Below are 27,935 nucleotides of genomic sequence, written 5' to 3' on the forward strand. Positions count from 1 at the left end.
ATTATGAGACTTTATGAGACTGTGGTGGGTAGATTCAGGACCCCAAAGGGTTTCTATGATCTGATTCATAGCACCATCAGGGTCAAGCAGGGCTGCCCTCTCTATCATACTTTATTTGGTTTATATATTGATGAGCTTGAGGACTTCCTTTCGTAGTCATCGTTCTTGGGTGACGGTTGTTACTTACACCAGGTCCTAATCTCCATTCTTCTTTTTGTGGATGATGTGGTTCTTCTCGGTTCTTCCCCAAAGAGTTTATAGAGGTTGCTGGATGGTTTGGCTTCCTTTTGTGATCAGCGTTAGCTTGTGGTTAACTTGGGTAAGACTTGAATTATGATCTTTAATTGCTTAAAGACTTCTCATCTTCACTTCGTTTTTCAGGGCCAGGAGATTGAGATCACTTCCTCTTATATGTATCTGGGTGTTAAGTTCTCTAGGCCTCGCTTCAGTATGAGATTGGCGATTCAGTCTAGAGTTAATAAGGGTATGGGTTCTCTTGCCATGCTTGAGAAACAATGTTTTAGACACCACTTTCAGGATACTTCATCCAAACTATCCCTCTTGGACCCCCTTGTTCGATCGACGGTTCTTTATGGCTCTATGGTTTGGGGCTTGTCTCTTCTTGGTTCTGATTGGGCATCGATTGAACAGGTTTAGACTTTGCTCTTACAGCACATCATCAGATGCCATAGGTTCACTCCTCATAGTATCATTCTTATTGAGTTTGGCGCGCATCCGTTTAGTCTTGTAGTTGTATTTGATCTAGTTTGGTTTCTTCATTGTTTGCGGGGTTTTGCAGATTCGGTTGGTGACCGGGAACAATATTCATACTTGGCATATTGTTTTTCTGTTGATATTGTGAGTTCTGATATGTGTGCTCGAGCTCGTTGCTGGTAAGTCCAGGCTTCTTCTTTGTTGAGATCAATTAGGATTAATATTGACCGCCTCCCCCCTTACGAGTTCTCGTTGAATGCCCCTGATCACCTCCTCCCCTCTTGGCAGGAGCTGAATGAACACGTCAAACTTGATATTTACAGACAATATATCATCACTACCTGGACTAGTCTGCCTGGTGGGTTACGTTCAAGGATGACCTTTTATGCAGAGCACTTTTTGGAGATCTATGATGGGATTATTGTTTGTCCTAGTTAGTTATCTCGGTAGTGGTCTCATGCCCTGCATATCTCCCTAGGATCCTTCTGAGTTGGTTCTCATTGTCTTTGGGCTCAGGCTGACCATCGTATTGATAGTGGAGAGCGAATTTGTAAGTTGCGTACTTTATAAGAGGTCGAGACTGAGATCCACTTTATTTTCTGTTGCCCTATCTATTATGAGATCAGAGGGAGATTTTACTGCTTGTTTCAGGATTGTTCTTCTCTTTCAAACTTCTTTAGCTACTACGATCAGAGATGTCTTGCACTTTAGCTTCAAGAGGCTACCTTGCTTCGGGATAGTACTTTATAGCCACTACTTCCTGATTGACATTCATCTACTCAGCTCATTATTGCCTTTTTCACACCCTTATCTCCTTTATGTGGTGTGAAGGGGTCGTCTAGTTCTACCAGACCCTGTGGTCACTCCAGATTTGTCAGACCCTAAACACAATCTTCCACAAAATCACAAAAGCTGACTAGAGGTTCTATACATCCGCTAGCTTCTCCTTCGGTGGCTAACTTCTTTTTGCCTAGAAAGGAATCCTAGTCCTTGTTGTTGCCGCTCTCTGTATCTTTCTTCTTCTTGTTTTTGTTGCTCGGTTGTCTCGAACACCGTTTGGTGGTCCTTCTGTTGTCAGATATCCTGCTGTAATCTTTTAGTACCATAAACCTTTTTGTGGTCTTTTGTTGGACATTAATATATTTATTTTATCTTATCTTATCTTATATATACATGCCATTATTATAAAAATTCTCACATAATAATTTTTAGATATATATAAATTCCTATCTCATATATATAAGTTATATCTCATATATAATAAATATATATATGTGTATATATATCTTCAATAGTAATATCTCATAGTTTTATTCGATTGAAGCTACCAAACATAAACAGAAGGACTTGACCAAATTGTTGCTAACATGCTATAATGCTTGACAAAGTAATGGATACTTCATTGTTGGTTCTCATGGTGAATTACTTAATGTTGCTTCGAAGTGTTGCATGGTTTCCTCAATCTTTCACTTGGAATAGATTTCGTTTCATGTTGAATTAGTTAGTTGGATGGAAGTAGTTGTGGATGATTGTTTGCTTGACTTGAACGAATCCGGGCCACTAACCTCTTGCTGATTGTAAGAGTGCCTTGTGTGTTTAGCTGATGATTGAATGAACTTAAGTTCAATTGATACTCAATTTTTAGTTTGCATCCATTTGATGGGGTTGGAGAGGGGATATCAATTTGAAAGCCATTTGAGTGTTCCTTAGAAGCTTGCACTAGGTGGGTGGAGTCGTTGATCAAGCTACATCTAGTAGAGTCCAAGTCTATCCATGATTCATTGCTTTCATAGTTAGAAGTAGAAGTAGTCAAATTTAGCAATTTTAAGTTTGAGCAAAGTAGAAAATTCAAAAATCAAACTATATTTTCATTGCACATTCTGAAGCCAAATATTTAGAAGTGCAAGAGTTGATATCCATTGAATGAATAGTGCAATTCCCTTTGTGATAACCAGCAAATCACATTATTTCACAGAGCGAGTGTCCTCAATTGAAGGAACCTTGAAGTCATTTCATGAGCTTACGTTGCAAGCTTAGCATGAGAGATGGCTTCATTCGAGGGAGGATTGAGTCTTTGATGTTTCGCTACAAAACATTGAGTATTTGATTCAGCATGTTGTAGTGGAACAAAACTCACATCAACACCTAGCAACTTGAATTATGATTTACACTTTAGCATTTCCAATGTAGATTGAATTGTAATGGCTCATATTTCGGAATTGCTTCATCTTTATCCACGTTTTTCTTCACCCCTAGACTTCTTCATTTTAATTCTTGAATTTTAGACCGACATCTCTCATTTGTGAAGCAATTCCCTTAGCTGACAACATTTTATCACTTGTTTGACAATCTTTTGACAACCTTGTGAAATTTGTATAGTTTTGCCTTTCATGCCCAACTCATGTTTTGCTCATGGATCTAAGACCTGAAACAGATGATTTGCTTGCTTTTCTAAGGAGAAAATGCAGAAGCCAAAAACAACTATCATGCAATCAAAATCAAGGAAGGTGGCAAATTACCAAGCAAAAGAGGGTGTCTACATTTGCAATGGGGTGATGTGTGAGGTCACAAAAGGGAGGGGGGCATAGGAGAAAGGAAAATGATAATTTCTGAAGGGGAGAGGGAAATGAATAAACTGGGCCTATCAATTAAGGATATTGAACAATAGAGCTGCAAAGACTTGCAATTAATGCCCCTGACATCCCAAAAACAAAGCAGTGCAAAAAAGGAAGTGGAAAAGGAAGAAGGCAAGGACATCAAAAACTAAGCAGCCAACATGGGGGAAAAAAGATGCAATGAAAAAGATAGATGAAAACAAAAACCTCCATAATTAGACTAGTTACCCATGATTGGGTCAAGAAAAATCTAGATGACTAAAATAGTTGTTTGGTTCTTTCTTCATTGACAATAATCTGAAAGTTATCTGCTAGCTTGGTGTTGGGGGTGATCCATACCTTCACTATACATTCCTCTCAATTATGAAAATAGGAGAAATGCTTGGCCGAAGCTTTGGTGATGCAGGTGAATTTTCTTTTGGAATGATGGTAGAAGCTATTGTGAAAGTGGCAGCTTCACTTGAAGATATCAGATAGGATTGGATCTTAGATTCTGCTGTGAGCTTCTTGTGAAAGTGGCAGCTTGACTTGAAGATATCAGATAGGATTGGATCTTAGATTCTGCTGTGAGCTTCTTGGTATTGCTTTGTCTGAAGACTGGCCACAAGTAAAAATTTGCAAATTGCCTAAGTCTAAAAAATATAGTTGATGGTAGCCTGCAAAATATGAATCTAGGATGGCTTGTGTGGTTTCTATAAAGGCCTCCAGAAATAGCATTATTTGGGTTACCTTTAAAAGGTGTTGATTTTAAGTCAGGGTGGCTCATGTTTTTTCTAGGTAGTATTAGGAAAATGCTTTATAACAAACACCTGATAGGGAAATTAATACGAAAGTATATTATTTTGAAGCATTTAATTAAAATTTTGTTTCACTGGTAATGACAAATTTTAGGATTTTGTACAGTGCTAAAACTTTTTGGGATTTGCTAGGATTATTTGCATTGCTAATATTTAGTTGTTCTTCTATCTTGGCTTGCACCAACCTTTATGAATTTTACTTTTATAGTTTGCATGTTAAGATCGATCTGACCTAGCACATCATACATTTCTGGCTGTTTGTGTTAGCCTAGTTCCCTTGATATTAAGTTATTAGAGAACATATAATACCATGAGAGCAGAAAACAGGTTTGAATCTTTTTGAATGTGGCCTGTTAATTTTATGTGTCATTTAAACTTGTTGTCTGGCATGCCAATGAAATCTGCTTTCAAATGAAAAAATAGAGTTCAAATGAAAAATAGGAGGTACTGAAAGCTCAATGAAAAATGTGAATAAAAAGGAAGCTATTAAAATTACAAAAACTGTATGTCCATTTTTGATATGATATTATATATTTTTAATTTACCCTTTTCATATATTATTCCAAATATGGGCCCATGCAGTGAAGTGTTGTGCTATTTGAATTTAGAAACAACTAAATTAGAAAAATGAAGCTTCCCGATTTTCTATGCTTTTTAGCTGTAAATCTATCTTAATTAGTCACCTTGATCCTATAAACAATCTTATAGCGAATTATTGGTGGATGATGTTCACATATTATGAAAGATCAGTCTTATCATTTGGTAGATTATGGGTAGAAGTGCTTACTAAATGTTTGTGCAATATTTTAGAATACTGTTTCTGTTTTTGGCTCAGCAGCAAGAGGCCAACTCTTTCTATATGTCCTCATGCACTAGTAGTTATCAAAATAGCCATTATGCTTGAAAATGTAACATAATGAAAACCAAACAAAATAATATACTTGATGAGTAGGAAGAAAAGTTGCAATTATCAAATTGAGATAAAAATACTAACTCATTGTTATATCTTTTCCTCTTCAAATTTCCAACCCATTGAGTTTAACGAAAATAAATCCACAAAGAAGATTTTTTAGCCATTGAGAACTTTTTCCAAGCTGAGACAATCCTATCTTTTTATGGTTATAGAATTGAACATTTTACTGATTTAGGTATGTATTTTAACTTCTCAGTTTAGTGTCTCTTTAGTAATAATATCGACACATTTTAAGTTTTTCACATATCTGAAGAGTTGCAGAGGCTAGGGAGGTGGCTTGTGCTGGGATCTAAGAAAGGTTTAAGTGAAAATCAAATAGAAGATCTCAAAAAACGCCACAAAAAATTTAAAGAATCTGCCTGGAAGTTATTGTATTACTTTGTGGCAGAATCATTGGTGTTGGTTGTGACTTACAATGAGCCATGGTTTACAAGCACACACAAATTTTGGGTTGGGCCTGGAGACCAGAGTTGGCCAGATCAAAAAGTAAAGTAAGGCTGTCTATTTTTATTAAGCACTTCTTTAAGTACAATGTGTATTGTTAGACACAATTTTTGCTATAAAATGTCATCATGTACTCTGTTTCCGAAGAATATGTAATTTTGGCATGCATTTTGCTTGACCATCATTCTTATTCTGCGATGCAATGGTTGGCAGGACAAAGTTAAAGCTCCTTTACATGTACATAGCAGGTTTCTATGTGTACAGTATTGTTGCTTTAGTTTTCTGGGAGACAAGACGATCAGACTTTGGAGTGAGCATGTCTCATCATGTAGCAACTTTGATTCTCATTTTAGCATCATATTTGCTAAGGTTTGTTTTTGTTTCTTCTTTCATGATCTCAGCATTATATGCTGTTATAAAATAGTAGGTTCAGACTGATTGGATAAAATTTCCATTTCCTTTTGTTTACTTTGGGTTTTCTTTGGATTAGTTTGGGATCTGGATATTGCTATTGTTTCTATTCAATGATTTCTTTCTCCATATTTGCCTACCTTTAGTTGAGATTTATGTATTATAGTACAGACTAAACAATCTGCTTTATGAAATATATAACATATCATTGTTTAACGACAAAGTAATTCGGATCGGAATCGGCAAGGCCAAATCAGATTGCGAATTGGTGAATCGACAAATTTAAAAAGCTCTGAAAATTGAGAGATTTTAACAATTTAAACTTATTTCATGCACCCTTTATTGAATATAACCTAAACACACTATAAGATCATCAAATAGAAGCTAACATACATAAATATGGAAAATAAATGATAAATCCATCACATATGTAACTACGTTACATGTAACATGTAAATTGAAGCTGAAGTAAATAGAAATCATAGGATCATAATGAGTCAAATCATAGAATGTGTGTAAGATGAAGATCCATAAGACATCAAATCATAAATGTATGTAAGATGAAGATCTATGAAACGTATGTCTATCAAAGAGGAAATGAAAAAAAAAAGTGTTTTTATTATAATTTGACTTGACTTTTTCCCTATCCACGCGGCCGATTTTTCGTGATTCAGGAAGGCTATTTAGGCCATTTTTTGCATGAATTGCATGAATCGCTGATTCATGCGATTCATGCCATGAAATCACTGATCTGATTCACTGGCTCACAAAAAATTGGGAACCATGAATCGAATCGCCAAACTGGCAATTCAGATGATTTCATGGTGATTCTTGTTACTATGTTTAACAATGAGCCAAGTAACAGTTAATTAATAAACTGGAAAACCTGTTAGGTAATAAACTAAATGAAACAAAACTACATTGATATCTACTCTTTTGACCGAAGTACCTAATTTAGGAATTTTGAGAACCAGTCAAGTCAAATGAAACCAACTACAGTGCAGTCACCAGGGGGTCCTCCACTACATCACCCAGTCATGCAACCAAAACATACAGTTCACAAATAACACATTCACAGCACTTTATTCATGTGCAAGAATACATTTTAGTTATCATACTCTCATTGGCCTCAGCTCTCAAACCTTACAATTTCACCTAAATTTACCTAGCAAGCTCCCTCTAGCTTCTGCTCATTGAAAGCTTCTAACTTTGTATGGAAGACTTACATCCTCTGTAGAAGACTCCAAAAAAACTCCCTAAATGAGTTCAATAATCCCTATTTATAGCATACAAATGACTGGTGGGTTTCTCATGTCCAAGCATGTTAAGACACATGCAAACCCTCATTGATTCTTAGAATCTGTATGCAACTGGTTAAAACCACCACTTTTTCGTTTTTTGATGAAAAATTGCATTCTAGCTACACTACCAAAAATTCAAGAGGTACAGGGATATATCTGCTTGATTGGAAAGTTCCACAAATTGCATGAATTTGGAGGAAAATTAAGCCTTTTGTGGAGGGCTATGTGGATAATAACCACATAGCATGAAAAGTTCTGCAATAGCAGGTCTTTTAAAGAAAATTGTGGTTAGGGATGTTGTGGATGTTGCAGAGATTTGGGGGTATGTGAATAATATCCAGATTGCATAAAAGCCTAAAGCTTCTGCAATAACAAAATATCTTAAAGCAAACCATGCTTTCTGCAATTGCATAACTTTCATGGTTTTGCTCAAATCTTCCTCAAATTCAAAACATGAAATCCCAAACGCTATGGAAATCCTGCAATTGCATAATTTTCACAGTTGAATCTTCCTCAAATTCGAGACATGATATTCCTTACACTAGTAAATTCCTGCAATTGCATAAATTACCCAAATAAACTTTGGCTCTTCCTCAAATTAAAGGGACAACTTTGTAGACGCTAGGAAATCTTGCAATTGCATGACTTTCACAATTTAAGTTGGATCTTCCTCATGTTAGAAGCATGATATCCTAGGCACTAAGAAATCCTGTAATCGCACAACTTGCCCAAATGTACTCAAATCTGCCTCAAATTTGAAACATAGCATGCCAAATAGTAGGAATATCCCACAATTGCACAACTTTCACAATTTCATTTGGATCTTTCTCAACTTTGAATCATGACATCCTAAACACTAGGAAAAACCTGCAATTGCATAACTTGGCCAAATTTGCTCAGATCTTCTTCAAATATCAAAGTGAGTACCCACTTGGCCTCTTAACAGGATGAAACAACCATTTGGCCATGAATCATCCACAATTCTTCAAAAATTGGTTGACCACCCTTTCAATAAAGACAAAGAAGAAAATAACTATTAACTATGAAAATATTTTTTTGTTTGATTCAAGATTGTCCTTGCACCTTGGATGCTTCTCCATTAGAAACTTGGGGTAAGAAGTTTGTGAGCATAGGCTAACGAAACAGAGCTGGATGGTAGAACTGTCCTTTCAGCTTGCAAACAACTTGTAGAAACTCCATTACTATAGGAGGTTCATGAAGAAATTGCACTTCTCTTCCAACATTTTTCTGGGCCAAGTGACCTCTTGTCCTGCAATGTTTTCTCTTCATGCTTCTTTCCTCTTGTGGACCTATGTCTACCATTTCTCGACCATCTCCTTCAATTGTGCTCTACTCTCCTCTTCCCTCTTTCAGGGCTGACCTATCATAGTTCCAACTCTTGTAAAGGCTTCTTCATTCAATACTCTTCACCTTCCCACCATTTAACTTTTCTTCTTCATTTTGTGGGGTTCAACACACTATGCTCTAGTCTCCTCTGGCAAAAATCTTCTTCCCTCTCTATTTCATCTACAACATCTGAATACAAATCTATGCTAGCAAGATTGTGGAAATTTAAATTCTTCGTTTCACTCACTTCTCTTTCACATTCTTCTACATCCTCACCTTCTTCAATTCTCATCATCTCTGTTGCATACAAGATGACATCACTATCAAAAGAAATACAAAGGACTAACTGTTACCTCTGCCTTTAATTTGCCCTTCTTTGCTAGTGTGATGTGTTCTTTACTATCATCTACTGTAGCATCTCTTCTCTCATCCTTTGCTGCAACATTTTCTCTTCTCTCTGTTGAAGATGGTAGCAGCGATAGAGATCTCCTGATGCTGCTGTCATGGATTGTGATAAATTATATAATTACATCTGTTCATATTTTCCTTGCTGTCTTCAGTGGCATGGCTCGATATTGTAGAAGTGTTCTTCATTTTGATATTTTATAGACGTGTTGATAATGTTTTCTATATACCATCGAGATTATTTTTGGGTATGCTGTCAGATTGTTTTAGGTGTTTGAGTGCCGTTCTAAGTATTTCCGGGATCATTTATATTCGTGTGTGCTCCTTTATGGTTCATGTTTTTATCCTCTTGACATCCAAGTAAGCAGTTTGGAGTCAACTATCCTAGGTGGCAGTTTCTCACTGTTTTGGTCATCATGTTATGTAGTCGGTGGGAATTTTGAATTATTCATCAGTTCCAAAAAGATGGGATTCATGGTCCCCTACCATTTCACGTTCGACCCTCCATGGTTATTATTTTATCACAGTCATTCTTCAGCTGAGGTTTGGAAGGGAGACACTAGTGTGAAGGTGATTGGGGTTTTTAATTCTAGATATGGTTTGCAGATATTTGAGACACCATATTGTCTGTTATTGCAGTAGAAGAACTTTTATCATGCATTCTTCAAGTCTGGTATGATCGTATAAAATCTATGTTGGTTTGAGTAACCCTAAGATTGTAAAGCTTAATATATTGTGAGTTCATATAGCATATTTATGTATTGAGAATAATATCTCTGATCATATATGATCATTGAGTATTGAACATTCACTCTTCAAGGACAGATTTTGTAATTGATTTGTAGATCATGTCCGGTGGATATTTTGCAACCGATAGTTTGTGAAAATTCAGTTGCAAAATAGATAGACCAGCCATAACGTATGAGACAGAGTCTCACCTACCTTTAAGGGAAGGCTCCCCTTTCTCACTGTTCCTTGGAGCAACTCAAGGTAAGCAAGAAGTTGAGATTTTTTGAAAGGGGTGTTACTGATATTCTTTCCTCTTATCTTTTAGGAAAGAATCCACTTATCTACGGAGCAAGTAATGGGCAAGATGAAATCTCTAACTACACTTATATCTAATAGCTGAAAACGGTGATACCAATAAACAAACACCAACTCTGTTGTGAGGTTTTCACACATCACCCCAAAATCTTGGGGACCCCCTTTTTAATCGCCTTTAGGGCCAGTGGAGAAGGTTAGATGTATTTTTCACCCGGTTTCAACTTGATTTTCTAGAGCTATCAGTTCTATCCTTAGGCCGAATAAGTTCAAAATTGATTTCAACTTGGCAGGATAAGATTGTGAATTTTGTACTTAGACGATTTCTTTTGAAAATTTGGATTTAATTGTAAATTTGAATGATTTTCAAATAAGGAAATTTTTCGTTAGACTTAGGTTCTTGGAAAATCTTATTTTTTTTTTTTGGTGAAATAGAATTTAATTTTGTAAGATGAAGTTAAATTGCAAAATCGATTTTTACTCTAGAGGCAATTTTATTTTTTTTGTCATAAAATTTTAATTATTTAGGAAAATCGATTTAGAGGAAAATTGCAAAAATTGGCTTTAATAGATTAAATTTGCCTTGAAAGCTTTTGGTATTTAATGAAATTGGTAAATTAATATTAAGAAATGGCTTTTGGTTAGCCAAAATTCAACTTCAAGGATGTATTAATTAGCAAACCCTCATTAAATAGAAATTTTTTAGCATCCCCAAGGCACCATTTAATTTCGTTTTGCAATTTGTGGTTAATTAGTAAATTAAAAGTGCAGTTTTCATTTTAGAAAATTAAAATTTTGGCAAAGTATTTAAAGTGGGCCACTAACTTAGCTTTAATTTTGGTTTTTTTTCCTCTATAGGACCAAGTCGGCCAGCCTGGGAGGAAGGTGAAAGCTGCTATAAAGGGAGTCCCCTCCCATTTCATTTTCATCAATTCATTTGCTCCTCATGCTTGGGCGAATTTGAAGCAAGGGCAGATTTCCAGACTTGGGCGAAATTGGTGGAAGGCAGTTTTTTGGCGATTTTTGGGCAATTTCTCCATTGCCATTGTTGGGCGATTTGTCTAAGGGCCAGATTTTTTGCGTTTTTGGGGATTTTTGCTCCACTTTGTGGGCTGCGATTTGTGCCCTAGGTGGCAGATTTTACAGATTTTGCTCCTTCTTTGCTTGGGCGAATTTTGTAGAAGGGCAGATTTTTTTCATGCTTAGCCGAATTTTGTGGGAGCCGAATTTTGTGGAGGCCGAAATTTGTGGAAGACAAAATTCTGATTTTCTAGAGGGGCTGCAATTTTTATATCAGATTTGGGCAATTTTGTTGGGAGAAGAGATACATAGGAAAGTTTGATTTTTGCATAGAAGGCAAGTGTTGGATAAGCTTAGAGGCTTTGTTTTCTAATTTGCAAAGGGATTTGTAATTCTTTGATGTCATATCCCGGGTTCCGAAAAGTTGCTGTAAGATTATTAGTTAAGGTGAAAGTCATCATCTAGAGTTGCAAGGAGTGCTTAAGCTGACATCCATTCTTTCGCTCTTTTCTAAGAATTGCACTACTTGGTTCTTCTTGCCTTTTGGTCCACCACTCTACCATCCCGTAATAGGGCGACGAGCATGGAGGATGATAGTGCAAGTAAGAATCCCAAGCGGGCAAACGCTAAGAAAGACAAAGAGGATATGACGCCCAAAACTTCCTTCTTCTCGAAAATGAAGAAAATAACCGATACTAATATCGCTACAGTGGACATGATACAGATGAGGGACAGACTAAAGGAAGGACAATCCCCCTTGGCAAAGAGGATATACAAGAGCGGAATTGTACATGCAGCAGCTTTTCCTCCTACTTTGCCTTGTCCGGAATTGATTATGGAGTGTGCATCCAGATTTGATCTAGACAGTAAATCCATCATTTTTGGCGAAGGGAAGAGAGTGTTGGCCAACATTGGCGAACAAGCAATTGAAGAGACATTTAATATTCCTCAGAGCAAGGGCATGACAGTTGTAATGGTGGATCAGGCGGCCAAATCATTTCAAGGTAACCAAGAGGCCTACTTCTCACATCTAAAGCGGAATTGGATACACGAAGGAAGGAAAGGAGTTAACAAATCAACAAGGCTTACAGTGGCAGATTTCAAGCCGGAATATGGCGATCTCATTGTTCTTCTCAGCCGGATCATGGGCCTAGCTCAAGCTATGCAATTCGAAAACTGGATGTACTTCTTCATTAATGAAATTGAAAAGGGAAAAGGAAAATTTGATTGGGCTAGGATCATAAGTGAAAATTTAGAGTTGCAACTTAGAACAGTTCAAAACGAAAGGCAATTCTACATGGGATCCTATCTGTTTTACTTAATTGCTAGATTGTATGAGAGTCCGGGACTTAGGGCCTTAGGAGAGATTGGTAATGGGCCGGGGCAATATTTGGTGCATGAATGCTATCCACAGCTTCATTTGCACAATAACAAGGATTACAAGATGTTTTGCGATGCATTCGCCATGAAGACAGTAAGGGTATTACAAGGGGCGCCTGCTAAGAGACTTTCATCGGAAGCAGAAGCAAGGATTAAGAAGTTTGGGAGTTGGTTCATCCAATTCCCGCAATTCACATACATTAGAGTGGCAGGAAGTACAGTTTGTCCCAAGAGGCTTCCAAGATACCCGCCCAACAAGGTAGTTTTGATGGAATTGGCTAGGCAGCTTGAGCACTATGATAGAGTAATGAGGAATGAGGGGAAAACAGGCGTTTCCTTCTCAATTATAATTGGCAATGATAGTTGCCCAAATCGGGCCGCCTTTGAGGCTGTGGAAAAGGAATTGGAGTGGTATCATCTAGGATGGTACAGAGCAAGGCAAGGATTCGACCCTGTTGGTCTTATCAAGGCATCTCATGGAAGCGAATTTAAGCATGTTCCCACTATAGAGGATTTTTGGGCCAATGCAAAGGATGATTTTCACGTGAGAAAGCTAGCTTTCTCGAGATTGTCGGTGAACATGATGAGAGATATCAGATGGAGAGGCCTTGATATTCCCGATCAATTGGAGGATGATCGTAGTGTGTTGAGAGAAGACTATGAGACAGTAGTTGGAACAGAGTTGAATCCAGTGGATTGGGACGATCATCAGGATCCTTCCTTGGAGGCAGTCACAAGGACAGTAGATTTGCATACCGAGTCGTGGTATAATGCCAAGTTGAGAAAGCTACAAAGACAAAAGGTTCTCCTTACTTATGAGATGATGAAACCAAAGGAAGGTCTAGTAGAATCAATCGGACAGAAGGGTGAAGGAAGTGGCCGGCAATCGGAGACAGTTAGGAATAGCAAGAAGAGGGCTTTGGAGATAGAGAAAAGCCAAGAACGTTCGGAACCTCCAGCCAAGAGACAGCGGGCAGCGCCGTCAAGGGAGAGTATAACTAAGGCTAGAAGCCAAGAGGTCAATTCGAGTGATAAAGGGGCCGCAGTGGAGGTGAGCTCTGATTCGGAATCAAGTGGCTACAGTGAAAGTACGGAGTACTCCCCTCTCTCGGAGAACCAGCAAGGAAATATGGCAGAAACTAGTAGAGAAGAAGATGGGCCGATTGATATTGAAGAGATAAGTCAGGTGTCTAAGGCCGTTGGTGATGCTTTGTTGGTCGAACCGAATCCGGATTTGGGGAGATGCACTGCACCACTATGGTTAAGGCAAATGCTTATGCCGAGAGGCGAGGTGGTAATGGCTCACGCAGTTGATGATATACAAAGACTAATAGAAAAGGATGATAGCGAGAACCAAAAACAGATGGCAAATACGGTGGCAAGGGTAATCAGAAGCCACAGTGATGGTCACCGAAGGGTTCAGATTGCTATACCAACAGTCAATAAGGCAGCGGATGAGATTGCAGCCCAGGAGTACGAAATAGTAGAACATAATTTGGGAAGAAATACAGATGATATGGAATGTGAGGAGGTTCAGGAAGGCATAGCATCAATCAGAGAAAGATTGAGGAAGGCAAACGAAAGGATAGTAAAGTTGGAGGCCGAAAACAAATATTGGAGAGATTGCCAGCCAATCCAACAGCTGCATCAGGCAGCCCTTCCTCAAGACAGCGGGAGCAATTCAGAAGAGGTATCAGCTCAGTTACATGAAGTAAGGGGTTGGATCTATGATACAATCCAAGATGGGCGAAATTTCTTGCCCTCCTTCATCTCAACATTCCAGTCATTGGTGACTGTTAGAAACAAATTCAGATTATTTGAAGAGGAATGGAAGAATTTTCTTCCCATCAAGGATTTGGTTATTCCTAGGCTGCAGGCGTTCATTAGGCTACCGGAGGCATATTTGGAAAGAGCCCGGTTGGTTGATGAGAGAGGATTGAGCATAGTTGAATCTTGGTATGTCGCATTGACTACCAGATTCAGAACACTTGAAGAAATTCATGATGAGATTGCACAACACGGCCCAAGCGTCGACACTTCCATTTCGACCATGATGAGCGACGTTGGGGTGGCGCTTGATTTTGAGGGTATTAGAGAGGAGGATGTTAGTGAGACAGGATTTGGATCGAGATTGGATGAGTTAGGAAAGGCTGCCGTCAAAAGGAAACATCTGAACACCCTTTCCTCACTCAATGCTTTTATTGGGTTTGCAAAGGAATATGAGAAGGATCACGAAAGGATACTACAAGCAGCAAACAGCGTGGCAAAGTCAGCAGAACTCCGAGCGAAGCACACACCTTGTCCTCCTATGGAAGAAGTTAACGAAAGGCTAGCTAAGTTCATTGCCTTAGCTAAAAGAACAAAAGAAAAAGGAAGAATTATATTAGAAGATCATCTTATGTAAGCCCAAGTGGCAACTTTCTCTTTCTTCTAGAATAGGACAAGTGTTTGTTTCTGATTGGCCACCATTTTGGTGCCTTCTCATTGGTTGCCACTTTTGCACTTTTTTCATTGGTCCATTGATGAGGTGGCATCTTCTCATTGGCCGATGGGGTGGCAACCCTAATTAGGGTTTTGGGATCCAATCTGGATCGTCGATCTTGTTTTGATCTCTACCGTCCATTGTATTTTGGACCTCTATATAAGGCCATTGGCTCTCATTTGTAAAGGGGGGGGGTTGGAGAAATTGTTGCGAAAATAATACCAAAGTGCTCTCTTTTTCATTGCATGTTGACTAAGAACATTGGGTGTTATTACATGTTTTCTACTTCCACATAGTTAAATTTTCTTTTCAAGTTGAAGCAATTTCATTTCAAGTTGTTAGAGTAAGAGTAAAATAAAATGGATTATTGCATGGTAGCTTTGGTAGATGTTTGATAGGGGTCAACACTAGGCCACTAGCATCCTAGCGGCTGGTTGGGAGGCTTTGTGTGGTGATCTAGTTTACTTTCCTTTGAAGCGTTGCATCTATGGAGGTAGGGCTGCTGGTTAGCCTTCATTAGATTCGATCCCTGTCCATCTACTAACCTTCCATTCTTAGGAGTAGGAGTAGTTGAGCAGCCAAATTTCATGCTTAGAAGAGGTTAGTTAGAGAAGTAAACCAAAACATCGGCATTCTCACCTTCCATCGCCATTCACCCTACATTGCCATCATCGCGCCATCAACATCATCTAGCATTCACACTGAACCACCATCTCCATTTTCTCACCAAGATCCAAATTTTTCTCAAACAAGAAAACGTAAGGCCGCCTACGTGATTACCAGCAAATCACATTGATAAAACTGAGCGAGTATCCAACGGTGTAAGGAACATTGGAGTTATACTCATGTCCCATGAGAGATAACTTTTCAAGAGAGGAATTGTGTATTTGATATTCTGTATCAAGCATCCAATTACTAATATGTTATGTAGTGACACAAAACTCGCATCAACATTATCTGGCGCTAGGAGGGCAAGAAATTTTCCCTTTTGAGAAACTTTCAAGATAAGTATGAAGAAGAATGGTGCTTCCTAGATCAAATCAACCTAGAGCAACTTGGAGAACACTTCAGGATCACCTTGTAGCCAGTTTGGGCTCAATTGCTTGGGAGGAAAGTGAAAACACCAGAGAGTATTTGGACACCATTGAAGTATTGAATCAAGAAGAAAGGAAAGCAAGAGCTATTGAAAGGAGAATTCAAAGGAAGTTGGAACGCCAAAGAGAATTGGAAAGGAAGCTTGAGAGAGAAAGAAAGGCGCAAAGACAAGCTCAAGCTATTATCAAAGAAAACTCGAATTAGAGAATCACTTGAGTCGGGTCTGAACTATATTCAAGCTGGATAGAAAGATTGGATCTTTTTCCCCTGAAAGATTTGAGAGATTGATATCGGATAAGAGACAGAGGATATTGAGAAATACACCACACCAAGAAGAAGACTTACTTGTGTTAGAATCTCCCAAAAGGTCAAGGAATCGTCAGGTAGCTGATATCTCAAACTTGGCTAGCTCCTCAAGTGGTCAAACAATCCAAGCTTTGGTTAATTCGCCAGTTCAAGTTCAAGTTCAAGTTCAAGCCAATCAACCAACAATGGCTCAACCACCATGGATTCAAAACAATGCTTCACCCATTTCATTCCAACAGTACCATGATCTACCTAAGAATCCTAAGGTTTTTTGCTCCAAGTTTTTTGTCAATAACCCTAACCGCACAGCAGAAGAGCATATCAAAGTGTTTCAAGAGGCATTATGCAACAGAAGAATTCAAGAAGAAGATGTTGCATGTAGGCTTTTCCCCTATTCATTGAGTGAGGAACCATATTACTGGTTTGTCAATTTGCCAGCATCATCAATAACGGGATGGGTTCAACTCAGGGAAGCCTTTATTGCAAAGTTTGGTATGCCCACCACACCACTGGAGTTACATAGAATGTTTGTGGACATCAGGAGACGTGATAAAGAGTCAATAAGTTCCTTCAATGATCGTTTCCATAAGGCTTACACGAGATTGCAAGCTCCTTACACAATAACAGAGGCGGGTGCATTGGAAGCATACTACAGTGCCTTAGACAGCCAGACGGCTATGTTCACAAGGATGGCGAATCCTACTCCTACAACGCTAACTGAGGCTTACACTAAAGCAATCAAGATTGGGAGGCAATTAGGCCAACAAGGAATAGAACCTCAAGGTGTAAGGTATCCGAACAATCCAGTTCCACAACTTGCTTACCAAGCTCCTACAAATCAATTGGTGGTACACCCGGGACCTCCATTATCTCAAGCACCACCCTCAGTACCAGTTTATCTACAAGGTGCAGGTTCCTCCACGAGGACACAAGAAGAGAAGGATGAGATGAAAGAGTTGATTGACCAAGTCAAGAAGCTATCCACGGAAGTCACCTATTTGAGAAATCAGAACAATCAACTCCAAAGTTCCCATAGAAACAACCAAGGAAGCAATTATCAGAACCAAGGGAATAATTACCAGAATCAAGGTGGAAGTTATCAAGGAGGGTATCAAAGAAACCATCAAGAAGGGGGATACCAAAGAAATTATCAGGATAGAGACTACCAAAGAAACAATCAAGGTGGTGGTTATCAAAGGAACTATCAAAACAACGACTATCAAGGTAACAATCAGTCACAAGACCAAGGATATAGCAATCAGTCTAACCAAAGGAAGACTTGGAACACAGGCCCAAACAATGGAAATGTGGTGTCGCCACTTGATAATCAGGCCTCAGCGGACAATAGACCGGTAGATAGAATATTTCTAGCTGAGTCCGCTATGTCCAAATATTGCAGATTTCATGAGACTGATTTACATTCGGAGTTAGGATGTGCTGAGTTCAAGAGGGCATCTAACCTGTTTCAAAACATAAAAGATGAGTCAAATAGTCAGGAAGATGTGAAGGTCACGGGGTATGAGATTGTTCCATCCCCGGGATATGATCAGTGTTTGACTTTTGAGGAGTTTTCATTCCCGCCAGAATTTGAAGCATATAAAGAGCACCAAGGAAGATTTCCACCCGAATCAGCCAATGGGCCAGTTAGCGAGGCGATAAATCAAAATGAATATAACAATGAGTCGGATTTTTCTTTCCCACCTTTGGAGGATACTGTTCTAGTTCAAGGAACAGGTGGGAATCAAACATTTCAACAACCGGCTAGCAATGCAAGATTTTATCAGAGAAACAACAGGAGGAATGACGGACCCTTCACATCCTCCATTCCCTCGAATAATTTCAATACACCTCCACACCCCAATGCGAGCAATGTACCAAATGGTTCAAGGGATGCCCCTGAATACAGGCAGAGTAACCATAGCAGTGGGAATGGACAATAGAATTTTCAACAGGGTACACAAAAGAACAATCAAGATGTTCAAAGATCACAGAATGTCCAGTCGACACAAGAAACAAATAGAGGAAGAACGGGAAACAACACTGTCAATAACGAAGAATTGAAGAAGTTGGGACAAAGTGTGACAGAGGAGATGAGGAAGATCAAGATCAGTCTCCCTTTGTTCGAATTACTGAAGATAGCAGAGGTTAGGGATACGTTCCTTAACAATTTGAAGGATAACAAACCACAAGGATCTCAAACTCAAAGTACAGTAACACATACTCAAGGGAGGTCTCCTCCTAATTCGGTGCATGTAATCCAAGACGCTCTAGGAGCGAATATGACAAATTCATCTCAAGAAATTTCGTATGGTGAGGGGGAGAACCCTACACAAGAGGTTGCATATGGCGACATTAGCAGTTTCAATGGCCAGTTAGGGCCTCAACCAATTTATGTGGCTCAAGGATCGACGCCTATAGAACAACAAACTCAAAAGAGTCAAAATCCGGTGAACAATAAAGAAAAGGTGAAGAAGGAAGAGATTACTCAAACAATAGATTTCGGAGTGAAGCCAAAGCAAGCACATAAGACACCTGTGGTATATTATCAAGGGAAAGAGGAACCAACCCCATTCTTGTTGTCAGTAAGGATGTTCGGGAAGTTGCTTCACAATTGTTTGATAGATTCAGGAGCATCAAGCAACGTCATGCCTTTGAACATTTGCAGAAGGTTAGGAATCACGCCTTTGGACTCCAACAGAAGAGTTACTCAATTGGATAAAACGGAAGTGCCAGTGGTAGGAGAATTACACAATATACATATGCAGTTGGCATCTGATCCGAGGATGGAACACATGGTAGACATTTCAGTAGTGGATGTAGCCGATACCTACGGATTGATCCTAGGGAGAGCTTGGGCTAGAAAATTGAATGGATAGATGGCTACTGACTTCTCCCACATGTGGCTCCCATGGAAAGGTTTGGCGAATCAAATTAGAATTGATAGCACCCCAAGGTTGAAATTGACAGTGACCGAAAATGGGGAGTCAAACGAAATATTGTTTGTGGAGACAAATATGAGCACCTATAGACCAAAGAAAGTAGAAGGATTGACAATGAATATCATAAGCAAAGGAAGGGATTCCACTGAGATCCTAATTGAGTCAGATCCAGATGCTTCGTCCGATGAGGGTGAAGGCATGTTTGGAAATTTCAAGAATTTCGTGACTAGGACCGTGCAACAAGGAATGGAGTTGGGTAACCGAACACCAGTAAGAGACTTATTATTACCCAATTGGTGCAGAATTCACAATGCATTCCACTCGGAGTTATCTTGCTCTCTGTGTACAGTAGCCTTAGAACAAGTGGAAAAGAGAATACCAGGGGCTCTAAAACGAGAAGATCAACATGGTAAACAGAAGGTTGAGATTCAACAAGTTGAGAAGGTTGAGATTCAACAAGTTGATGAAGCAGAAAGCAACATGATGGGTGAAACAAAGAACCAAATTACACCACCCAGTGCGGAAATAAAAGAAGATGATGAAATAGACGAGTCAGAGAGTCTCCAAAAGGAGAAGCATCTAGAAAGAAATGGAGTATGGACTCTAAGATTCGATGGTTCCAGAACCAAACAAGGAGCTGGAGCCGGATTTGAGTTAGTCAGCCCAACAGGGACAACATATTTAGAGGCACATAGATTGCAATTCTCATGCACTAACAATGTGGCAGAATATGAAGCTTTGATTTTAGGATTGTTATGCGCTATCAAGAAAGGTGCCAAAATACTACATGTTCTTGGGGACTCATATTTGATAATTGAGCAGATAAAACAGAAGTTCGCCTGCTATGACAAGAGATTGAAGAGATATAGAAACAGGGTTTGGGATTTGATAGAGGACTTCGATGCCTTCAATATCAAGTTTAGCTATAGAGCGAACAATCAGGTGGCAAATGCCCTCGCACAGATTGCAAGCTCGCTGGCACCAATTAAGTTGGATGGTTTGAAGAAATTCAGAGTTGAGTTGGCATCGGTTCCATTAGTACCAGACAATGTCAAGAATTTTCAAGTGTTTGAAGATGATAGACATATCCTCAAATTCTTGACCAATTCAGATGTTTTCACAGCGCAAATCATAGATGGTGAAGTGGATGAAGAAGCAGAGATTGATGCAGAAGGAATTATGAGCTTAAAAGAAAATACTATTCCAAAGGGGATTATTGAGTTAGAAAGGATATTTGACATGGACCAGTTCCACAAAATGCAGTATCAACCCACACGGGGCGATGAGTGTGAAAAGGTTAATTTGGGGACAGAAGATTGTCCCAAAATAGTTCACATTGGGAAAGTTTGCACACCTAAGGAGAAGGCAGATATATTGAGTTTGATGAAGGAATTCCCAGATGTAATTGCTTGGGGATATGGAGATTTGAAAACATATGATCCTTCTATCATCACACATACAATTCCACTGAAGGAAGGGAGTAAGCCATTCAGGCAGCGGCAGAGGCCAGTCAATCCTTTGTTAGAACCATTGATATATCAAGAAGTAAAGAAGTTGCTAGATGCGCGGATCATTTTCCCAGTGAGACATTCAACGTGGGTCGCCAATCTTGTCCCAGTAAGGAAGAAGAACAGAGAGATAAGACTATGTGTAGATTTCAGAAATTTGAACAGAGCCTCAGAAAAAGACAATTATCCATTGCCATCACTAGACGAGGTTTTGCAAATTGTAAATGGAGCCCAAATGATGTCATTTATGGATGGATACTCGGGATACAATCAAGTGATAGTCGAAGAAGAAGATATGTTAAAAACGGCTTTCACCACGAAGTGGGGAACATTTGCATACAGAAGGATGCCTTTTGGCTTGATCAATGCAGGCGCAACATTTCAAAGAGCCATGGATTATGCTTTCAAGGACTTAAAAGACAAGTGCATTATAATCTACATGGATGACATAACCGTATTTTCAAAGAACAGAGAAGATCACATTCTGGATTTGAGGAAAGTTTTCAGGAAATGTAGTAGGTATGGAATTTCTCTGAACCCGAAGAAATGTATGTTTGGAGTCACCAAGGGCAAATTGCTAGGACATATAATTTCAGAAAGAGGTATCATGATAGATCCAGAGAGGGTGGAAGCAATTTCCAAACTTGGCATGCCAGGAAGTAAGAAGGAGCTCAAATCGTTCTTTGGAAAGATCAACTTTGTGAGAAAGTTCATATCTGCATTTGCTGAGATCGTGAAGCCAATGAATGACATGTTGAAAAAGGATGCAAAAGTGGATTGGACTCCAGTAGCTAAGAAGGCATTTGAAGAGATAAAACATGCTATCATCAATGCACCAGTTCTAGTGAGTCCAGATTATGAGAGGCCATTCAATATATATTCTTTCGCCTCTGATCATGCATGCGCGGCTATTTTAACACAGAAGAATGAAGAAGATGAAGAGCACCCGATAGCCTTCATGAGTGCACCTTTCAGAGAAGCTGAATTGAATTATCCAAATGTGGAGAAGCAAGCTTATGCCTTGGTGAAGGCAATGAAGAAATTCAGGCACTACATCTTGAGAAGTAAAGTACGTGCAATTGTACCTGATATAGCAGTGAAGACGCTACTGATGCAGAGTGAGCTTGGAGAAAGAAGAGGCAAGTGGGTCGCCACTATCCAAGAATATGACATAGAAATCCTACCAATGAAATTGGTTAGAGGACAACAATTGGCACAGACCATGGCATCAGAGGGGCCTGGACTTGTGCAACAAGTTTATGAATTGGAGGATGTACATCCCGATGAATGGTACCAGGACATAACCAACTATTTGTTAAATCATCGGTGCCCTTCACATTTGAATCCAGTACAGAAGCGAGCATTGAGATTCAAGAGCAGAAGATATATGTTACAAGGAGCAGTATTATACAAGCAAAATCATGAAGGGATATATTTGAGATGTGTCGGAAAGGAAGAAGCGAGAAATATTTTGGAACATTTTCATGATAAATGGGGAACAGGACACGGATCAGACTTGGCCACAGCACATTGGATACTAAGAGCAGGATATTATTGGCCAACTTTGTTCAAGGATACTCACGAGCACGTAAAGATTTGTCATGTTTGCCAAACTTCGGCAAAACGACAAAGGAATCCGGCAATGCCTCTGCGGCCAATCATCGAGGTGAGACCTTTCGCGATGTGGGGACTTGACTTCATCGGTCCTATCAATCCACCTTCCTCAGCACAACACAGGTATATTCTAACCGCAACTGACTACTGTACTCGATGGTCAGAAGCCCAAGCTTTCAAGAATTGCACTGCTGAGATTGTTATCAAATTTTTAGAGGAAAGAATCACTACCAGGTTTGGGTGTCCTTCTGCTTTTGTTTGTGATAATGGTTCTGCTTTCACTTCTTTGAAATTTCATACATGGGCATTTGATCACGGGATTATTTTAAAATTTTCATCAGGTTACTATCCCCAGGGAAATGGCCTAGCAGAATCCACAAACAAGAACCTTTTGACTGTGATTGGAAAACTTTTAGACAGGAACCCAAAAGATTGGCACACACAACTGAGATACGCTTTGTGGGCAGATAGAACAAGAGTTAAAGAGTCCATAGGGATCACTCCTTTTCATATGGTTTATGGACAAGACCCTGTATTCCCAATTCAATTGAAAATTCCAACTTTAAGGTTCATACAGGAATACTATGATGAGAACGAAGACAGAGTCCAAGTCAGGTTGACTCAACTGATGCAGTTAGATGAGAAAAGAGACGAAGCCCTGGAAAAATTTGCAAAACATCAAGGGGTAGTAAAACGTTGGTTTGACAGAAAAGCACAAAACAAGGCCTTCAGTATTTCTGACTTGGTCTTATATTGGGACAAAGCCCATGAAAAGAAAGGACAACATAATAAATTCGACAAACTTTGGAAAGGTCCATGAAAACTTTGGGATTTGAGTTACAATGACGGATCCATGAGGGATGAGTGTTTGAAGTATGGATTAGATACTTATTGAACACTTTGGAAGGCTGGAAATGTTTAGGAGAAGTTGTATTTTGGGCAAAAATGGCCAAAATCGGGTTTACGACAGTGGATTGCATGTGGGCAAAAAGAAGTTTTTGCTTTGGGTGACCAAGAATGCAAGTTGGAGGCATTTGGATATGTGTAGAATGAGAGTTTTGGCATTTTAAAATGTGAGTTATCACCCAAATTGGGTTTTCTAGATGTCATTACTTGTGGTAAAAATGAATCATCTTTACTTGAGGTAAACTTGTAATCGGGTTTGGAGGATGTTATTGCATGTGTTGGAGAATGGATGAAGTATGGATAGGCATGGAAGGTGAAAGCATGTATATGCACTTGCATTCTTGGATGAGATTCCTCAACTTCCTTCCGAAAAAGAAAAGAAAACAAGCAACAAACAAACAAGAAAACTAAGAACAAAACAAAAACATACCTCTTGCTATTGACTCAAACTTGACAAACTTCAAAACTTCTCTTTACATGCAATTTCGTTTTTGGAGTTTGGAGGAGTTTTTTGCATTTGCAATAAAAGGATTTCAAACTTATTTAAAGACAAAATGCAAAAGACATGGGCTGCATTTGAACAAATGGACAAAAATGAGCCAAAGAATGCAATAATGTAGCAAAACAAGTAAGAAATACAAGCAAAGTTGAACCCTTCTGCTTACTTGAAGCTCAGTGAGCCAAAAATGGAGGTAAGAGAAGTTTAGATGAACATGTCTTCTCCAAATTTGGGTTCTCCAAGTGCAAATGCATGCAACAACTAAGAGCCTTTGGCAAATTCAAAGTTGCAAACCGTGATCTCCAAGGTCAAATGCATGGGCGTTTTTACTTGTAGATGCCAAAATGTGATCTCCAAACTCCTTTACATGCGAAACGTTTTGGCAAAATACATGTTCTTGGACGTTTTTGGAGAAAAAACGTGCCCTAAAAGTGCATTTACATGAGCCTTTTTTGCTTGAAATGGTAAAAAATATGAACTTCAAATGCATATACATGCATTCAAATGCTAAAATGTGCCCTCCAAATGAAAACACATGGGCAAAAGTGATTGTCTTTAGGCGTTTTTGGTGAAAAAGTGCCCTTTTGATGCCTTTACATGAGACGTTTTGGTGTGCAAGGAGGGAAAAACACCCTTTGAATGTGTTTGCATGCATCTAAATGCTAGATCACACTCTATGGATGTGATTACATATTTAATTTCTCCCTCAAATTCCAACATTTTTGCTTGGAGAGAAAAGTCAGACACTCGACATGCAAACACATTTTTAAATTAAAGCATGTATTTGAGTTGGAAGTGCAAATCACACTCTATGAGTGCAATTACATTTGACGTTTTTACATGTAAAAGGGAGTTTTCATGTAAATTGGACTCTTGAGAGCCCTTTACATATTTAAAACGACTTCCTTTTTCATTTGCTTCAGTCAATCTTTTCCATTCGAGTGCAAAATCATACTCTCCAAATGCATTTGCATGTTTTATTTTTGGCTTCAAGTGCAAATCACACTCTCCAAGTGCATTTTCATGTGTTGAAACTATGCTTCGACTTTACGTGCATTTGGGTAAGACAAAGCAAATCTCACCCTCTAGATGCATTTGCATGTTTTAGTAATTTGCATTTGCATACTAGAGGTAAATCTCATTCGCTGGATGCGTTTGCATGACATATTTAAAAAAAGACATGTTATTGAGTTGGACAACTTAAACTTTCTATATAGGACATGTCTGATTGATCATTGAGTAAATATCACTTAAATGGGTCAAATATACTATTTACACTATATAGTTTACATATTGTGTAAATATTTATTTAAAAAGCAACATTTACTTAGACGTTTTAAATAAAACATTAAAGTAAAAAATCACTCTCAGTTTTCATTCTTAATGCCCATGCGTGCTGTTGTTAACTGCTGTTTTTCATTGGGCTTGTATTATTGAAAAGGTCTGCAGTTACATTAAAGAGAAAGTGTGTGAGCAGATTGGCAGTGATTGAAAAAGGGGAACTTAGTTCTTAAGTGTGCTGAAGTTCAAAAGGTGTATCTTTAAGGGTCATGCTGTATACAGATATTGTGCATGAGTGTTGTTTATCTTTTGTGGCTGGAGTGAATCACAGTGTTAAGGCTGAAGACTTCATTCACACAAATAAGGTTTATGTGAAAGAGATGTGAAATTAGATAACCAGTGAAGCGGAATGTACCATACAGTCCTGTGTTGATAGCAAAGATGACATCTTGAAGAAACCTTTTGAACTTACTTTGGGGAGAGTAAAATGTGTAACTACTGATTTTAGAATCTTTGATCCTTTCAATTTTTGTGTAGGTGAGATGAGCTGATTGCTTCTAGCCTAAAAGGTTAATGTTTTATGGTTGTAGCTATTTGAATGTTTGAGTTGTAGTTCATTGACAAACTAGGTGCAGTCTTAAGCCAAGTTGGTTGAAGCCCTTTTCAGTTTAGTGAATCATGGTTTTTACCAAAAGGGGTTTTCGCGTGATAAATCCTGGGTGTTAGTGTCTCTATTTTATTGTTATTAATTTTTCCCAACTCTTGTTAAAATTTAAAATACCAATTCACCCCCTTCCCCTCTCAGTATTTTCTTTTGATTTCACTTCTGGTTGCAAATTTAACATGGTATTCGAGCAGGTTTGAAGGAATCCGATCCAGAACCAGAAGTATTCTGCACTTGTGTTCTTTATTTCTCCTTTATCTGTGCATAAAAATGGTGAATGGTTTATAAGTTGAAATAGGTTAGATGGGTCTTCAAATTTTGCTTAATGGAAGACTAGGGTTTTGATTGCTCTTGAAGAAAATGATCTTTTGATATCAATTTTGATGTTGCAGAGCCATCTGGTGATACTAAGAAAATTCAGTGGAAAAAGGACAAGATTATGGCTGAGAAGATCATGATTGATCCAATTAAGGATCATTTGGTTCTTGTCATCTCAAAATTGGAATCAACCTTGGACATGTTCAATACTCTCGAGGACTTGTATGAATTTAACAATACCAGTCTATTTTTTTGCATTAAGGCAACAATTATTGCATGTGAAGATGACAAAAGGTGAATCTGTAGTTGTATACTTGATGCAAATTACAGAATTGAAGGACCAACTAACTTAGTGCTATTGGTGAAAGCTTTTCAGATAAAGATTTATTTATGCTTGCTATAAATGGACTTCCCATTTTTGGAGATCCTTTATTCAGGGTGTTAGTGGAAGAGACGAGCTTCCAAAATTTGATAGGCTAAGGACAGATTACATCTAAGAAGAGTACAAATTAGAAGCAAGAGGAAATGGTCGAAGAAATCATCATGAAGATGATCATGTTCTTGCAGCTCATACTTGATGTGGAGGTAAGGGTGGTGTATGGATGGCCCAACTACAAGTTCATAAATTTGTGAAAGTTAACTAGTGTTTCCCAAGGCCTTAAGTACTCAAATGTCCTCAAAATCTAACAAGAGCTCCTCAACAAGGTTCCAAGTGCTAGGGTTGATATGTTTGGATGGTAATAACTTGGATTTAAGGATTCTTAGGGTTTCAGATTGTTCCAAACTCTCCAACCCTTCTAAACTCTTCAAGTTGCCCTCTAGGACTAGTTGCCCCTATTACGCCTCCAGGGACAAAGATCCTTGATTTCCTCCCAACTTTTCCAAAGCCCAAACTTAATTCTATGGGTTTTCAGCTATTAGGCCTCTGGTGACAAAGATCCTTGATTTCCTCCCAACTTTTCGAAAGCCCAAACATAGTTCTATGGGTTTTCAGAGACCCATTTGGCCATTCTTCAACATATCAAAAGGTTACCTAGGGTTCCTTTGGACCCAACCCTATTGTCACTATATTGTGGCTCAAAAATGCCTAAAAGTGAGCAGTTTAACAAAGGAACTGAGTTATTTTCACTTCCCAGTCTTCCCACTTTAGACAATCTCTTCTTAGGTCATGAATGTCATATTTCAAAGAGGAATTAGACTCAAAGTGTCTGCAACACCATAAGCCCCAAATTGCTTTCCCAACCCCTTCAAAACTAGGGCTTTCTAATTCAATGTTGTTCCCACACTCCTGGGATCAAACAAAGGTGGTTTCATCTTGTCCTCAAAAAGCTCAATCACTTTCAATCATTGAACAATAGCCTCCAATGGCTAGAACTTGTTGATGTCAAAGTTTTGTACCACTACATAACATATAGCAATTGAATACTTGATATGAAATATCAAACACTCAACCCTCTCTTGAAAAATAAATACTCATGAAGAACATGAGAAAAACTCCAAGGTTCCTTACACCCGTGGATACTAACTCAGTTATATTAATGTGATTTACTGGTTAATCACATAGGCGGTCTTACGTTATTCATTTGAAGATAACTTGGACTTTTGCTGCGATGGTGATGAAATCTAACTTTCCAACATATATGAGTGCCAAATGATGTTGATGGTGACGATGGAGGGTATGTCCACCAGCAATGCTCTGCTTTTCTAACTTTCTCCAAGAATGAATTCCAACTACTACACTACTTGCTGCTTTACTTCTACTCCTATGAATGGAAAGATTAACAAATGGACGGAGATCAAATCTGATGAAAGCTTACCAGCGGCTCTACCTCCATAGATGGAATGATTCAAGGAAAAAATACTAGATTACCACGC

The 27,935-nt window shown here is 38.7% G+C and overlaps 1 protein-coding gene across 1 annotated transcript in view; it reads left to right on the forward strand.

The window, feature by feature from the left end:
- The window catches only part of LOC149528277 (ASC1-like protein), a 122,233-nt gene that overhangs the window by 48,546 nt on the left and 45,752 nt on the right, over positions 1–27,935 (forward strand). The window contains exons 3-4 of the mRNA XM_089811643.1: positions 5,361–5,590; positions 5,757–5,912. Of these exons, the coding sequence (XP_089667769.1) occupies positions 5,361–5,590; positions 5,757–5,912 (386 nt within the window). The remainder of the gene's footprint in view (positions 1–5,360; positions 5,591–5,756; positions 5,913–27,935) is intronic.

Source organism: Cupressus sempervirens, chromosome 11 (genome assembly GCF_028749045.1).
Source record: "Cupressus sempervirens isolate cs-2001-9-10 chromosome 11, ASM2874904v1, whole genome shotgun sequence".
In the NCBI taxonomy this organism is placed as follows: Eukaryota; Viridiplantae; Streptophyta; class Pinopsida; order Cupressales; family Cupressaceae; genus Cupressus; species Cupressus sempervirens.